Here is a 17,931-nt window from a genome sequence, read left to right as displayed (position 1 = left end):
GAGAAAACGGCATTTTCCACAGGTAAGGGACTGTATCAGTTTACTGTGATGCCGTTTGGTTTGTGTAACGCCCCCGCCACCTTTGAAAGATTGATGGAGCATGTACTAGGCGGCATGCCATGGCAATCATGCCTGGTGTACCTGGATGACGTCCTGGTACATGCCCAAACGTTCCCCCAGGCAGTAGCTAATTTGGACCAGGTGTTCGGGTGCCTCAGACAGGCAGGGTTGAAGCTGAACCCGAGTAAGTGCACTTTGTTTGCAAGAGAGGTGGCCTATCTAGGTCACGTGATCGGCCGCGAGGGGGTAAAAACGGACCCAGACAAAATTAAAGCGGTAGAGGAGTGGCCCGCACCACGTACCATCAAAGAGGTGCGGCGATTTTTGGGACTCTGCTCCTACTACCGGCGCTTTGTGGCGAAATTTGCGGAGTTGGCCCGTCCCCTCCACCGGCTTACGGAGAAGGGGACGCGATTTAATTGGACACGGGAGTGCCACGAGGCCTTCCAAAAATTGAAGGGGTGTCTGACATCCGCACCCCTTCTAGCGTACCCCACTAGCAACGGGGCATTTACCCTGGACACGGATGCGAGCCAGGAAGGATTGGGCGCAGTTTTGTCTCAGACACAGGAGGGCGTGGAGAGAGTGATTGGTTATTATAGTCGGGCCTTAAGTAGGCCCGAGAGAAATTATTGCGTCACTCGCAAAGAGTTATTGGCTATGCTGGCTGCCATGAACCATTTCCACCCGTACTTGTACGGGCGGAAATTTTTGGTTAGAACTGACCATTCCTCCTTGCAATGGCTCCTTCGGTTCAAGGAACCAGAGGGCCAAATTGCAAGGTGGTTGGAAAAGTTGCAGCAGTACGATTTTGATGTGGCCCATAGGGCCGGGAAGGCCCATGGTAATGCGGACGCACTCTCTCGGCGTCCTTGTCTGGGGGAAAACTGCAAATTTTGTGCGAGACACGAGGAGAGGGAACAATTGGGCGATTCGGACCCGACCCTCGTTGTCCGGGCAACCCGGGTGAGAGGGCCAATTTTGCCACTAACCGCAGATGAGGAATTCGGAACTTTGGCATGGAGCACGGCCCAGCAGGAGGATCCTGTCCTGGGGCCAGTGTTCAATTGGGTCAAATTGGGGCAAAGACCAAAGGGGGAAGAGGTCACCCCCCTCGGGGCACAAACAAAGGCATATTGGGCTCAGTGGCAGACCCTGGAATTGAAGGATAACATCTTGTATCGCAAGTGGGTGGAGGTTCCCTCTGATAGAACTTCCTGGCTGGTGATAGTCCCTGACAAATTCAAGAACGTCATATTGCAACAGGTGCATGGTACCCGCTCCGGCGGCCATTTGGGCAGGACAAAGACAATATCGCGGGTACGCCGGAGGTTTTATTGGGTGAATATGGGGCGCGACATACAGGACTGGTGTCGGAGATGCGACGCCTGTACTGCCAAAAAGGGACCAGCACGGAGGATGAGGGCCCCCCTTCAATTACACCAGGTGGGGGCCCCCCTAGAGCGGGTGGCCATGGATATCCTAGGCCCACTACCCCGCACCCGCCTAGGTAATAAGTACATCCTCGTTGTGATGGACTACTTCACCAAGTGGCCGGAGGCCTACGCCCTCCCCAACCAAGAAGCAGGGGTGGTAGCGCAGGCCTTCGTGGAAGGATTTGTGTGCCGGCATGGGATTCCACAGGAGTTGCACACCGACCAGGGACGAAATTTTGAGAGCAAATTGCTAAAAGATGTGTGCAGTCTCCTGTCAATTCGGAAAACCAGAACAACGCCTTTAAGACCTCAATCTGACGGGATGGTGGAAAGATTCAACCGAACTTTAATCCAACAACTGGCACTGTTCACCGCCACCCGTCAGGATGACTGGGACGAACATCTCCCTTATTTGCTCATGGCCTACCGAACCAGCCAGCACGGGGCCACCGCATGCAGTCCAGCGTTGCTTATGTATGGGCGGGAGTTACGGGCTCCCACCGACTTGCTATGCGGTCCCGTGCCAGACACAGTGGTTAACCCGCCGAGGGAGGGGTACGCACGTCACCTAGAGGAAGGCATGGAGCTAGTCCATGCCTTCGCCCGCCGCCAACTCCATCTGGCGGGGGAAAAGATGAAGCGCAGGTACGACGACCGGAGCCAGGGGAGTCAATACGCTCCGGGGATGAAGATTTGGTTCTTTAATCCCCGGAGGCGGAAGGGAAGGTGCCCAAAGCTCACCTCCCCCTGGCAAGGCCCAGGAGTCGTCCTGTCGCAAATCTGTGACGTGGTCATTAAGATCAAAATGGGGCCACGAGCCCTCCCTCGGATCGTCCACGCCGACCGGATAAGACCTTACACCGGCGAGCAGGCGCCCCCGTGGATTGCCTCGGCTTTAGATGCCGAGGCGGGACCCAGTACCTCTGAATAAGGGGGGCTTATTAGTGCCAGAGGACTGGGGGATTGAGGAGCGATGGGCCCGGTGGGTAAGGGTGGCATCCTTGCCACCCTTCCCAAACTGGGGCAAATGCGCTATAGATTATGGGGTGTATGGCAGTGAAAACTAGCCCGGGTGGGTTAGGATATTGTGTGTAGGGATCTAGCGAAGATGACATTAGGTAACGTTAAGGTTTAGATAGTGACTGATACCTGTAGTGGGGACGCAGGTAGATTAGAGTGGATGATAATGACGAGGGAGCGCAATAGTTTAAAGGGACGACTGGGAAGCGCAAGTTTCAGAGGGGAGTAGTTAGATGAGATGATGCTGTGTGAGAACTGGACAGGTGTGTGGAGCAGTGTATGAGTAGTGAGTGTTGTGGATCAGCGTGAATGCGCTTGGGGAGAGAAGGGTGCAGGTGGCACCAAGAATGAGAGCACAGGTGTGCAAGTACAGGTGTGTGGAGAGAGTTGGAGTAAGTGGTACGGAGTGGTGTGCATGGTGCGAAGGTGTGAATGGGGGAAGAGTGGACCCCCATCACGGATACCCGGGGCGGGTAGTGTAAGTGTTAGGTAGAGGGTACAGGTAAATTGTGGTTGGATATTGGCATCTGTGGTGCGGGTTGCAGAATGGTATTGTGAATGGGTGCATTAGCGTCGTGGAAATGGCTGGGCGTGTCGCCTGTTAGTGTGTGTAGTTGGTTGGGCACTCCACCACTGTGAGGATGTCGGCCAGGTGAGGCCGCAGGTGGGCTCTGGGAGCCGGTAGAGGTGTGGATGGGGCCCGAGGATCCGGAGGACGGACCCGGGTAGCCCAGTGCCAGAGAGGGCACCGAGTGGGGAGAGCGCCAGAGGGCCTTCCCCAGGTAGTTAGGTTAGGGTAAGGAGCAGGTAAGCTCGGAGGCAACTGCAGTGGTGGAGGTGTGCAGGTGGGTAGACCCGCTGGGAGAGGTACACGCCACAGCCCAGAAATTGTGCGAGGGCACCGGGAGATGAATCGGGGGAGTGAGACCCCAAATTGAAAAGCACCACAGTTTGGTCAATGGGCATTGGTTTTTAGAACCCATAGTGTAAGAGGGCCAATGGTTTGGCAGGAGAAAGACCCCGGGTAAGGTAAAGTTGTTAAAGTCATTTAGGAAATAGTTAGGATTGATGAACCTGTCGCACCATACGCAGCCACTTACCTGTGGTGATGATGACTCCACACCTGTGTTTTCTTTGTTCTGTGTGCAGGAAATAAGGATTGCTGTGTGGATTTGTGAGACGCATCACGACGTGGATGAGACATCGGGGTGATTCCATCTCTCCCTCCCTAGGAGGGACTGATGATGAATTGGTGATAGCAAATTATGATGTTGAGTTGGAGATGGCAAATTTTGATGAGAGTTGAAAATGGCAAATTTGATTGGTTAGGAGGGAGAGAAGACGAATTTGGTTTATGGGAGGAACGGGGAAGACAGTAGGGACGTTTGTTGATTAGTAAAATAGATGTTTATGGGTAGTGTTGTGTTTTGTGGATACAGTAAGGGGTAAGGGAGGGGCCATGTAGGTTACCTGGTGGGGGGGGGGGCGGGAGCGTACGGTAGGAACGTACCTGTCTCACCTGGTTCCCATGTGCCCCTAGTGTGCATTACCTTGTGTTGCGTGCACTTTTGCGCCCTTACCACCTTACTCACTTGTCTGCTTCTTTTGTCTCCCACCTCCGAGGATCTGGCTTTGGAGCAGAGAGAGAGGAGAGAGAGGTGCTGGCTCCGCAGTTGTGGGCCTGCACTTTCGCTGCTTGCTGCCTGGATCGATACACCATATGGACCGCAATTTTGGTGGCCACCCACAATGGACCGCAGTTATTTTGCGGCCAAGCACCACCCGTGGATGGACCTATGGGTCAACGTGGCACCTATGCCATACAGGTGAACCACTAATAGTTGGCCCCTGACGGCCACAATACAGAAATGGACGCGGTTGGCGCCTTTCTTTATTTTTAAAGAAGCCAGAACACCAAGTGCACCACACGAAGAGCAAGAGACACCTGCAGGGTTAGGGGTTGTTGTTTTTATTTTAATGAACAATGGTGACTGCACCGATTGGTGCTTGGGGTGGTGCTTTTGGTGCTTGGAAGGGGTGCTCTGCACATTATTAAAGGCCGTAAGGCCACAGAGCACTCGTGGGTTGGTGTATCGATGCTGGCATGCGTGCTCTCTCTATGCATAACATCTGCATGTGTTCCTCCAAAAACAGGTCCTGGATCGTAGTGTAAATATCAGCGTAGTCTTGTAAATAATGCTCCCTACCGGCTGTATGTTTAGTTTGCGAATTCTTTCCGCGATTCGGTTATCCTGTGGGTGTGTTTCTGAGAGGAGAAGGGTGCAACGTCGCAGGGGGACATATTTACTCATTTGTGAATATCTGTAAAACTGTCGCACTCAGGGTAGAGTTAATAGTAGAGGGAACTACATCTGAGTGCCACACTAAAATAGGTAAAAATTTATCGGGTCGGGACGCCCCGAGGGTAGAGAAGGGTGCAATGTTGCGGATATGGCATTTGGCCTCCATATCCGCTTGTAAATATTCCCCTATTTCCCCAATACTCCCCAACTATCCCCAATCCCCCATTCCCTAGTCCCATTGCCTGTAAATAACACTCTGTAGAACCGACCTTCCCCTTTTTCCCCCATTAAATGTCGTGCCCAGGTCCACCGCATCTCACGTAGACAACTTTCGGACATCTTGCTAGTTATTCTTAGTCTATGTCAGTTAAGGACTCGTTTCCATTAATTCTGACTCTTCGTTGCACCAGAATGTGATTATATGGCACCAGTAGTGAGTTTAGGACCTTCCCATACCTCCTCCCATTTTCTTCCCCAAACAACAACTACAACAACAACTACAACAACTACAACAACGGCGCGCGCGGGGAGTGTGCGTCCTCACTCCGGCTCGGTTAGCCGCCATTACCCATGTGCGCCGACGGGGTTACCACGAAGGGGCTGCCTGTCGGCCCCTCGTCAAGGGCGGAGCCGGTAACCCCCCGCACCCAATGAGAAGCAACGGGCCGATTCCATCTGGGGCGGAGCTAACGAGCCGAGGGCGTGTCACTCCCCGCCGGAGATACGCAGCGACTTACCGGATGTGAAGTCAGATGCGCCTGAACTACGGAGAGCAAAGGACGCCACCCCCAGCGCGACGATACCTCCCCGCATCTTTGGACCGGACCGGGTCGATTCTGTCCTTGAGCCAAGAGTGCACCTTGAGCCATCGACTGCCCGCTTTCCTTGCCATCAATCCCCGTGTGAGTCAGTTTTGTCCTGTTTATCTGTGGTCTGTCGGTAATTAAGATAAGTGTGTCTAAGTGCCTATCTTTCTATGCTGTCCCTCTCATTCCTGTAATCTAACCTTCCGCCATATTATAACCTCCTCCGGAGGTCTTGAGAACCGTATCCCTGGTGTCGTGTCATTTTAATCCCAGCCGTTGTGTCCTTTTCCTTCATTGATCTAGCGTAGCGCGGCTCGGCCAAGGTTCGAGTATAATCGGGTAACTTGTGCGGACACGGCGGCCATTCCGCTCGGCCCACCATAACATCAAAGTCGTGTCTGTAACAATTTATATATATATATATATATATATATATATATATATATATATATATATATATATATATATATATATATATATATATATATATATATATACATATATATATATCTGTGTAACTGTGGTCCGACCCAGTTGCCCAGGTTCTAATCTGGTGAGAAGCTGAGTGGTGAGCCTAGCGTGGCAGTCAGTCTCTGGAGAAGCGATGACGACAGGCCAGCCACCGATGATGTAATGCCCAGGAGCCACAAATGAGCCTGCTCTTTAATGGCCTGGCTCACGGTGTGTAGCGCCGCCTATGGTCGCTTGTGATCCCCTTGGGTTGCCCCCCGGTTGGCTGCTTATTTGGGGAGCATCAGCACTTTCTGACCCGATCAATATGTCCCCCTGATTGGTGGCAATATCAAAGGGGTAGGATCGTATTGTGGAATGTTTTGCGCTCACTCCCCGATCAGTGGCATTATCGATTGGCGTGAACGCATTGTGATCCGATGTTTTGCCATGAACAGGTGCTGTACCAGGAGCCAGTTTAGGGCGGTTACAGCCACTCTTGCGGGCAGACAAAAGAATGGGCAGATATTTGGGCAGACAAAAGAAGGGGAAGAATACACGGAATGAGATGGGAATAACACGAGAGAGGTGAATGACTGTCTATAATTATATACGCAACACATATCTATACACATGTAGTGCGATACACTTAACCAAACAGATAGTTAGGCAATACCTGCCATTATACTAAATAGTATTTAGCCCGTAAAGATAATTTCCACAAAACACACACACACACACACACACACACACACACACACACACACACACACACACACACACACACACACACGTAGTAATAAGGTCACCTTCTCAGAAAAGAGTTTGAAAGGTTTGAGCATTGGGTGAGTTTTCGCTTCCTCATCGAGGATTTCAGAGCAGGTCCAGTCGGCTGTCAACTGCCATGGAAGGAATAAGAGGTTAAACAGGAGGGCTATCTTACCTTTGAACAATCAACGGGTTTAAAAAATATTCTCAGGTAAAGCCGCACATTTTATTTTGATCGAATAACAAAATCCCAATTAAGACACAACAGAAAGGAAAATCTAAGCTTTATACTGATCTACGAGTATGTTCATCATATCACTGAAACAAAAACCGGTAATTTTTTAAAATCTAGGTTGCAAGATGTTTAGAAAAATAATGAATGTCATCACAGTTTTGTAGACAAATTGTTTTATTTGTGTCTCCACCTACACGGAGGGCATATGTATTGTTTTTCCTATGTATTCAGTTTTTTCCTCCTTTTTTAACCCTTTGAGTACGGGATTTTTTTTTGATAAAAATACCCCCGGTACGGGATTCATTTGGCATTTTGGTACGGGAATGCAACCACGTACTGACGATCTATTTATAGGTATCGTCGATGACGTGTAGTAACGTCATGCGTACACAAAACTTTTTCGCGGGTTGCGGCACTGGACGTCATCCGTACTCAAAGGGTTAATGTATGTTTTTCCTTCCTATGGTGTTCCTATGTACGAGTATTTTCCTACGCATGATGGCAATTATGTATTTAAAAAAATAAAAAGACAGTGACCAATTGCAAATTTATACAAGGATTCTGGCTTGTCATCCCTTTGTATTTCCGTTGATCCAGACTGGGGTTGGCAAAATGATGCATTTACCATAGCTCTTACAGACTAAAGCGGGTATGCATTGTCTGGTGTTTTCTTTTCGATTTTCCAGACTTTAAAGGGCAAAATTAAATTCTAAATTAAGGTTTTTGGCTTGCCATATGCCTTTATATATTTTATCCAATGCAGACAAAACCTGACACAAGCATACCTTCCTATGACCCCAACTGAAAAAAGCAGGCAGAAATTGATGGTTGTCTTCCTTTCTTTTGATTTCACAGGGGTCAAAGATCAAAATTGGTCACACTATTAAAGGTTTTGATCTGGCAAGCCTTTATATTTAAACCATCCAGACAAAACTTGGCAGATAAAAACCTGACCACAACCAGTTCTGACTAAAGCAGGTAAACATTGGTCTGGCGTCTTCCATTTGATTTTCAAGGGTCAAAGTGAGGGAGAGGGGGAGACATATTGTATCCGCATGAGGATGTCTGCGATTCCAGTTAATATTCCTGCAAATGAGGCCTTCACTGAGCATGCATATGCAGCAAAGTAATAAAACTCATTGTTTGTTAACTTGGGTACTGAGACAATAGTTATGGGTATTGCAGAGCCAATAATACTGTCGCGTAACCGTGATTAACACCACAGTTACGGATGACCGATTTGCGAGACTTTAACTCCCGAGGCGAACACTCAATGGCGGACTCAAGTTCAACACCAACGCGCGGAATGGCGGGGCGCAGCGAAGGCTCCGCAACCTTATCTATTAAAATCAAACACCCAGGAAAACTGCGTTCAGATATTATGTACAAAAAGTAATATAAGGGTTTATTAGGAAAAGTAAAGCCAGTGAAAAAGCCCGCCGGTAAATCTAATAACTCTAATAAACCTAAATCGGGACGTCCCCACACGACTGACAGCAAACACAAACGAGGGAGATTAATCACGAAAATAACACGTCCCGTCGTTCAAAATATACGCGGAGATCGGGCTTATCTGTCTTTGTCGTCTTGTATTGTTGGTGTCCAGCACCGCTCCTTCCGGCCCGATCGCACACCACGAGGCCCCTCGCTCCAAGCACCACGCGTCCGACGCAGGCCAGCGGCTCCACTTGACCAGGGACAGGAAGGACTCCTTTCAACTCCACTCGACTCGACGCGGGAGTGCTGGCAGCCAAGTGCCAACGAACTGCTCAGTGCCAACTGGGTGTGCTCTCGTGTGTCTCCTGCGACTCCCTACAACCCGAACTGCACTCGAACTGCGACTGGAATGGCGTGTCCTCTCCAACTCTCCACCACCGCTCAACTCTCTGGTGCCTGCCTGCGTCTGCAGTGCCTGCCACGAACTCAACTCAACTCAACTCAACTGAAATGGCGTCCGACCGTCGCCTATATTGGTGGCCGATGACGTCACATTGCGCACTCCTCAGCCAATCAAAGCCTCCCGCGACTCCTGACATCTCCCCCGTTACGCGACCCTGCGGTCCTGGCATAACACGTGCCGGCCAGGTTTGTAGGCCTTTGGAGGTGTACACGGTGGCGGCCAATCGTGGCGGTGTTTTTGACCTGGTTTCCTGTCAATTTATTACGAAGTCCTTGTCAGGGAAAGGGGGATTATTTAATGTTGCGCTAAGGACCTAACTAATGTTTATGTGGTTTGCAGTGCCATAAAGGACAAAGGTTTGATTACTAGGTGAGACTCACAGGGGCGTTACCTTTAATCCCTCGCTATTTAACACTCGGACCTCCAGGTAGATCCACAATCATACATCTTACCCCGACAAACGCCTAAACATCAAGAACTTATTACATGTAGAGTCCCTGTCACGACAGCCGAATACCTACCTATTCAGTTCTACCTAGCTCTAGATATTGCTCTACCAAATTCATAACAATACCAAACAAAAGGCTCACTTGCCATGGCATTATAAAAAGGAAACACAAATACTGCATTGTAAAGCATTTTCTTACTAACTACATTGCCTTACATTTCTTAATGACTGCTGCCCTAGCCAGGCCTTACAAATTTGTCCACACTGAAAAAAATGTCCTGAAACATTGTGGTTTTTTTGTATACCAGGCTCGTGGAAGAGTGAGAACTCTGAATGGATCAGAAAGCAACAGAACAAAAGGAACAGTAGAAAGAGGGGGGAAACACTAACAGCAGGGTTGAAGGATAAACTAGAGAGAGTTGGACAAATAAAGAAATTGGGGAGGAAAGAGGGGTAGGGGAAGATGCATGGGGTGGACAAGATGGATACAGAAGCAAACTCTCAGGAAGGAAATAGTGGAAATTTGGAAGGAGATGGACTTGGGGATGGGGAGGTTAATGGGGGTAGAAAAGATCAAGGTTTTGAATGGGGGATGATCTGAGTTGGTGGTGAACAGCTGTTTTGAAGACTTGGAGGGAATAATGCGATTGAAGAGAATGTCAATGTTGACAGGTGGGGAAAAAGAAAATCGAATGAGTGGAGGTGGGCAGAGATTCTGGATGTTGCCACCAGCAACCCCCTTCTGGTGAAACTCCCAAAATCCAGAATCTCTGCCCACCTCCACTCATTCGATTTTGGTTGTTGCTGGTGGACACCGTGTACCCTGCATAAACCTGAGGGGGGGGGGGGGGGGGGACAAAGCATGGAAAGAGCAGACGGTGCAACACCTGAAAGGAGGAGATGAAAGACGGAGAGACCACCGACCTGTCTGCAATGGGAAATTTAAAGGTCCATAGACAGATTCAATGTGGGAGATTCCATTGAGCTGGAAGGCCTTGTTTTCCATGGCGTCAAGCTGAGCATGATGTGAGGCAGGGATAAGTAGTACTCCCCAAAGTGGAAAGCAGCACTCCCTCAAACTGTGGGTGAAGACCTTACAGGTGAATAGAAGTTCAGGTGTGTCATGGAAAGACTTCATATGACGGAGGATGCCCAGTCGTGATATGTCTGATATGTGTTTGACTCCTGGTATTCTATGAAGGTCTGCAGGGAGGGAAGAGGCTGCTGCCTACCTATCTGAAGGATGAGGGATGCCAAGGTAGAGGTTGGAGTCATCAGCAAATGGATAAAGGGGATTTTCCAGAGTCAAAGAGATCATTGAGGAAGATCAGGAATAGGACTGGTCCAGAACAATGCCTTGGGGCACGCCAACCTTAAAGAGAAAAGGAGATGAAAGGATTCTGTTGAGAGGCACAATGCTACAAGAGTAGAGGGAGACTGACTGGATTAATGAATGAGGAAAGAAAAGAAAAAGGAAAGAAAAAAACTAAGAAAGTCACAAAGAAATAAAATGAAAGGACAAGGAGGATTAAAGATAGAGATATTAAGGAGAGAAAAATAAAGAATGGCAAGATGAGAAAGAAAAAACATGGTAGAAAGCAAGTAAAAAAAAAAAACCTTACCTTTTCCATTGCCCACTTGTCATGTGTGTGCTCAGCATACTTGTTCGTAAGTCCATCAAATTTCTCTGGGATGAGTATGCTTTGGGGAAACGGAAGTGAGAATTAAATCAGTGATCATGGTAATGGCACATGATTGAGAATGCAGTCAAAATGAGATTCTCGCTCCTCTAAAACATTTTTATCATCCGAGTCTAAAAAAATATACCTGCAAATTTTTTTTGATTAGTTACTGCCATTTTCATACAGATTGTCACCCACCTGATGGTGTCCACAGGCCTCGGGTCGAAGTTTCCTTCTGTGTCCACTGTAGCCTGTTTCTCCAATGCGGCCATGTATTGAGATTCCATGTAGTCCGGCGGAAGGGCACCGGCGATGGCGCTAAGGCAAGGCAGAGCCACCTTGAAGAGTTCCGGTTCACAGCGCTACACCACACACACACAGCCAATACTGAACACCACCACACCTCTTATACCGGTAAACAGCCTAAACATCCATCAGGCAATGGCAAACCATCCCAGTGTATTTTCTTGCCCAGGAAGCTATGTGGGCAGTCCCCAACACCCTGGATCATTTGATTCCATCCACCCTAAACTATAACAAGTCACTTCCTTTAACATATCAGCCAATTCTCACTAAATATAAGTACAGTGAGTGCCTCGGTCATAAAGGAACTCGGCAGGCATCCCAGAAGTGGAGTCAAATCCAAAATCCCAGATTCAAAGGTTTTGAAAACAGAACTCGCACCACCCCTTCCCCCAAAATTACCATGTTGTTATCAGATGTCGATTTAAAACCCAGCTAGCTTAATAATGACCTCTAAGGAGATGCCTGCTTTGCCTTCTCTGGTCTACATGGGATGCCAATCCACCATCAATTCCCTTGGGGCAAATGAAAAGGCACGGCAGACACCATCTTTCTTAACCATATTTTCTAATTCCCTGCAAATTAAAAACAATTTCTTATGACAGGTTTATATATTACATATACTAGCTTGGCTCGGCTCGCGAAGTAATTCAAAACACCTCACAGCCATAAAACACGTAATAAAAACACCTCACCACCACGAAATTAAAAACACCTCACAGCCATAAAACACGTAATAAAAACACCTCACAGCCATAAAACACGTAATAAAAACACCTCACAGCCATAAAACACGTAATAAAAACACCTCACCACCACGAAATTAAAAACACCTCACAGCCATAAAACACGTAATAAAAACACTTCACAGCCATAAAACACGTAATAAAAACACCTCACCACCACGAAATTAAAAACACCTCACAGCCATAAAACACGTAATAAAAACACCTCACAGCCATAAAACACGTAATAAAAACACCTCACAGCCATAAAACACGTAATAAAAACACCTCACAGCTATAAAACACGTAATAAAAACACCTCACCACCACGAAATTAAAAACACCTCACAGCCATAAAACACGTAATAAAAACACCTCACAGCCATAAAACACGTAATAAAAACACCTCACAGCCATAAAACACGTAATAAAAACACCTCACAGCTATAAAACACGTAATAAAAACACCTCACAGCCATAAAACACGTAATAAAAACACCTCACCACCACGAAATTAAAAACACCTCACAGCTATAAAACACGTAATAAAAACACCTCACAGCCATAAAACACGTAATAAAAACACCTCACCACCACGAAATTAAAAACACCTCACAGCCATAAAACACGTAATAAAAACACCTCACAGCCATAAAACACGTAATAAAAACACCTCACAGCCATAAAACACGTAATAAAAACACCTCACAGCCATAAAACACGAAATAAAAACACCTCACAGCCATAAAACACGTAATAAAAACACCTCACCACCACGAAATTAAAAACACCTCACAGCTATAAAACACGTAATAAAAACACCTCACAGCTATAAAACACGTAATAAAAACACCTCACAGCCATAAAACACGTAATAAAAACACCTCACCACCACGAAATTAAAAACACCTCACAGAGATAAAACACGGAATAAAAACACCTCACAGCCATAAAACACGTAATAAAAACACCTCACAGCCATAAAACACGAAATAAAAACACCTCACAGCCATAAAACACGTAATAAAAACACCTCACAGCCATAAAACACGTAATAAAAACACCTCACAGCCATAAAACACGTAATAAAAACACCTCACAGCCAGAAAACACGAAATAAAAACACCTCACAGCCATAAAACACGTAATAAAAACACGTCACCACCACGAAATTAAAAACACCTCACAGCCATAAAACACGTAAAAAAAACACCTCACAGCCATAAAACACATAATAAAAACACCTCACAGCCATAAAACACGAAATAAAAACACCTCACAGCCATAAAACACGTAATAAAAACACCTCACCACCACGAAATTAAAAACACCTCACAGCCATAAAACACGAAATAAAAACACCTCACAGCCATAAAACACGTAATAAAAACAACTCGCCACCACAAAATTAAAAACATCTCACAGCCATAAAACACGTAATAAAAACACCTCACAGCCATAAAACACGTAATAAAAACACCTCACAGCCATAAAACACGAAATAAAAACACCTCACAGCCATAAAACACGTAATAACAACAACTCGCCACCACGAAATTAAAAACACCTCACAGCCATAAAACACGTAATAAAAACACCTCACAGCCATAAAACACGAAATAAAAACACCTCACAGCCATAAAACACGTAATATAAACACCTCACCACCACGAAATTAAAAACACCTCACAGCCATAAAACACGAAATAAAAACACCTCACAGCCATAAAACACGTAATAAAAAACAACTCGCCACCACGAAATTAAAAACACCTCACAGCCATAAAACACGTAATAAAAACACCTCACAGCCATAAAACACGTAATAAAAACACCTCACAGCCATAAAACACGTAATAAAAACACCTCACAGCCATAAAACACGTAATAAAAACACCTCACAGCCATAAAACACGAAATAAAAACACCTCACAGCCATAAAACACGTAATAAAAACACCTCACCACCACGAAATTAAAAACACCTCACAGCTATAAAACACGTAATAAAAACACCTCACAGCTATAAAACACGTAATAAAAACACCTCACAGCCATAAAACACGTAATAAAAACACCTCACAGCCATAAAACACGTAATAAAAACACCTCACCACCACGAAATTAAAAACACCTCACAGAGATAAAACACGGAATAAAAACACCTCACAGCCATAAAACACGTAATAAAAACACCTCACAGCCATAAAACACGAAATAAAAACACCTCACAGCCATAAAACACGTAATAAAAACACCTCACAGCCATAAAACACGAAATAAAAACACCTCACAGCCATAAAACACGTAATAAAAACACCTCACCACCACGAAATTAAAAACACCTCACAGCCATAAAACACGTAATAAAAACACCTCACAGCCATAAAACACGTAATAAAAACACCTCACAGCCATAAAACACGTAATAAAAACACCTCACCACCACGAAATTAAAAACACCTCACAGCCATAAAACACGAAATAAAAACACCTCACAGTCATAAAACACGTAATAAAAACAACTCGCCACCACGATATTAAAAACATCTCACAGCCATAAAACATGTAATAAAAACACCTCACAGCCATAAAACACGTAATAAAAACACCTCACAGCCATAAAACACGAAATAAAAACACCTCACAGCCATAAAACACGTAATAAAAACACCTCACCACCACGAAATTAAAAACACCTCACAGCCATAAAACACGTAATAAAAACACCTCACCACCACGAAATTAAAAACACCTCACAGCCATAAAACACATAATAAAAACACCTCACAGCCATAAAACACGTAATAAAAACACCTCACAGCCATAAAACACGAAATAAAAACACCTCACAGCCATAAAACACGTAATAAAAACAACTCGCCACCACGAAATTAAAAACACCTCACAGCCATAAAACACGTAATAAAAACACCTTACAGCCATAAAACACGTAATAAAAACACCTCACAGCCATAAAACACGAAATAAAAACACCTCACAGCCATAAAACACGTAATAAAAACACCTCACCACCACGAAATTAAAAACACCTCACAGCTATAAAACACGTAATAAAAACACCTCACAGCTATAAAACACGTAATAAAAACACCTCACAGCCATAAAACACGTAATAAAAACACCTCACCACCACGAAATTAAAAACACCTCACAGCCATAAAACACGGAATTAAAACACCTCACAGCCATAAAACACGTAATAAAAACACCTCACAGCCATAAAACACAAAATAAAAACACCTCACAGCCATAAAACACGTAATAAAAACACCTCACAGCCATAAAACACGAAATAAAAACACCTCACAGCCATAAAACACGTAATAAAAACACCTCACAGCCATAAAACACGTAATAAAAACACCTCACAGCCATAAAACACGTAATAAAAACACCTCACCACCACGAAATTAAAAACACCTCACAGCCATAAAACACGAAATAAAAACACCTCACAGCCATAAAACACGTAATAAAAACAACTCGCCACCACGAAATTAAAAACACCTCACAGCCATAAAACACGTAATAAAAACACCTCACAGCCATAAAACACGTAATAACACCACCTCACAGCCATAAAACACGAAATAAAAACACATCACAGCCATAAAACACGTAATAAAAACACCTCACCACCACGAAATTAAAAACACCTCACAGCCATAAAACACGTAATAAAAACACCTCACCACCACGAAATTAAAAACACCTCACAGCCATAAAACACGTAATAAAAACACCTCACAGCCATAAAACACGAAATAAAAACACCTCACAGCCATAAAACACGAAATAAAAACACCTCACAGCCATAAAACACGAAATAAAAACACCTCACAGCCATAAAACACGAAATAAAAACACCTCACAGCCATAAAACACGTAATAAAAACACCTCACCACCACGAAATTAAAAACACCTCACAGCCATAAAACACGTAATAAAAACACCTCACCACCACGAAATTAAAAACACCTCACAGCCATAAAACACGTAATAAAAACACCTCACAGCCATAAAACACGAAATAAAAACACCTCACAGCCATAAAACACGTAATAAAAACAACTCGCCACCACGAAATTAAAAACACCTCACAGCCATAAAACACGTAATAAAAACACCTCACAGCCATAAAACACGTAATAAAAACATCTCACAGCCATAAAACACGAAATAGAAACACCTCACAGCCATAAAACACGTAATAAAAACAACTCGCCACAACGAAATTAAAAACACCTCACAGCCATAAAACACGTAATAAAAACACCTCACAGCTATAAAACACGTAATAAAAACACCTCACAGCCATAAAACACGTAATAAAAACACCTCACCACCACGAAATTAAAAACACCTCACAGCCATAAAACACGGAATAAAAACACCTCACAGCCATAAAACACGTAATAAAAACACCTCACAGCCATAAAACACGAAATAAAAACACCTCACAGCCATAAAACACGTAATAAAAACACCTCACAGCCATAAAACACGAAATAAAAACACCTCACAGCCATAAAACACGAAATAAAAACACCTCACAGCCATAAAACACGAAATAAAAACACCTCACAGCCATAAAACACGTAATAAAAACAACTCGCCACCACGAAATTAAAAACACCTCACAGCCATAAAACACGTAATAAAAACACCTCACAGCCATAAAACACGTAATAAAAACACCTCACAGCCATAAAACACGTAATAAAAACACCTCACAGCCATAAAACACGAAATAAAAACACCTCACCACCACGAAATTAAAAACACCTCACAGCTATAAAACACGTAATAAAAACACCTCACAGCTATAAAACACGTAATAAAAACACCTCACAGCCATAAAACACGTAATAAAAACACCTCACCACCACGAAATTAAAAACACCTCACAGCCATAAAACACGGAATAAAAACACCTCACAGCCATAAAACACGTAATAAAAACACCTCACAGCCATAAAACACGAAATAAAAACACCTCACAGCCATAAAACACGTAATAAAAACACCTCACAGCCATAAAACACGAAATAAAAACACCTCACAGCCATAAAACACGAAATAAAAACACCTCACAGCCATAAAACACGAAATAAAAACACCTCACAGCCATAAAACACGTAATAAAAACAACTCGCCACCACGAAATTAAAAACACCTCACAGCCATAAAACACGTAATAAAAACACCTCACAGCCATAAAACACGTAATAAAAACACCTCACAGCCATAAAACACGTAATAAAAACACCTCACAGCCATAAAACACGTAATAAAAACACCTCACAGCCATAAAACACGAAATAAAAACACCTCACAGCCATAAAACACGTAATAAAAACACCTCACCACCACGAAATTAAAAACACCTCACAGCTATAAAACACGTAATAAAAACACCTCACAGCTATAAAACACGTAATAAAAACACCTCACAGCCATAAAACACGTAATAAAAACACCTCACAGCCATAAAACACGTAATAAAAACACCTCACCACCACGAAATTAAAAACACCTCACAGAGATAAAACACGGAATAAAAACACCTCACAGCCATAAAACACGTAATAAAAACACCTCACAGCCATAAAACACGAAATAAAAACACCTCACAGCCATAAAACACGTAATAAAAAAACCTCACAGCCATAAAACACGAAATAAAAACACCTCACAGCCATAAAATACGTAATAAAAACACCTCACCACCACGAAATTAAAAACACCTCACAGCCATAAAACACGTAATA

The 17,931-nt window shown here is 44.6% G+C and overlaps 1 protein-coding gene across 1 annotated transcript in view; it reads right to left on the bottom strand.

Annotated features, from left to right (window-relative positions):
- The window catches only part of LOC137436654 (ryanodine receptor 2), a 344,268-nt gene that overhangs the window by 176,301 nt on the left and 150,036 nt on the right, over nucleotides 1-17,931 (bottom strand). The window contains exons 53-55 of the mRNA XM_078786637.1: nucleotides 11,307-11,470; nucleotides 11,049-11,127; nucleotides 6,885-6,974 (exon numbers count right to left, since the gene is read on the bottom strand). Of these exons, the coding sequence (XP_078642763.1) occupies nucleotides 6,885-6,974; nucleotides 11,049-11,127; nucleotides 11,307-11,470 (333 nt within the window). The remainder of the gene's footprint in view (nucleotides 1-6,884; nucleotides 6,975-11,048; nucleotides 11,128-11,306; nucleotides 11,471-17,931) is intronic.

This window comes from Myxine glutinosa, chromosome 11 (assembly GCF_964187855.1).
Source record: "Myxine glutinosa chromosome 11, kmMyxGlut1.1, whole genome shotgun sequence".
Lineage (NCBI taxonomy): Eukaryota > Metazoa > Chordata > Myxini > Myxiniformes > Myxinidae > Myxine > Myxine glutinosa.
The sequence above is the reverse complement of the archived record's forward strand: the minus strand, read 5'-3'. Positions and strand labels throughout refer to the sequence as shown.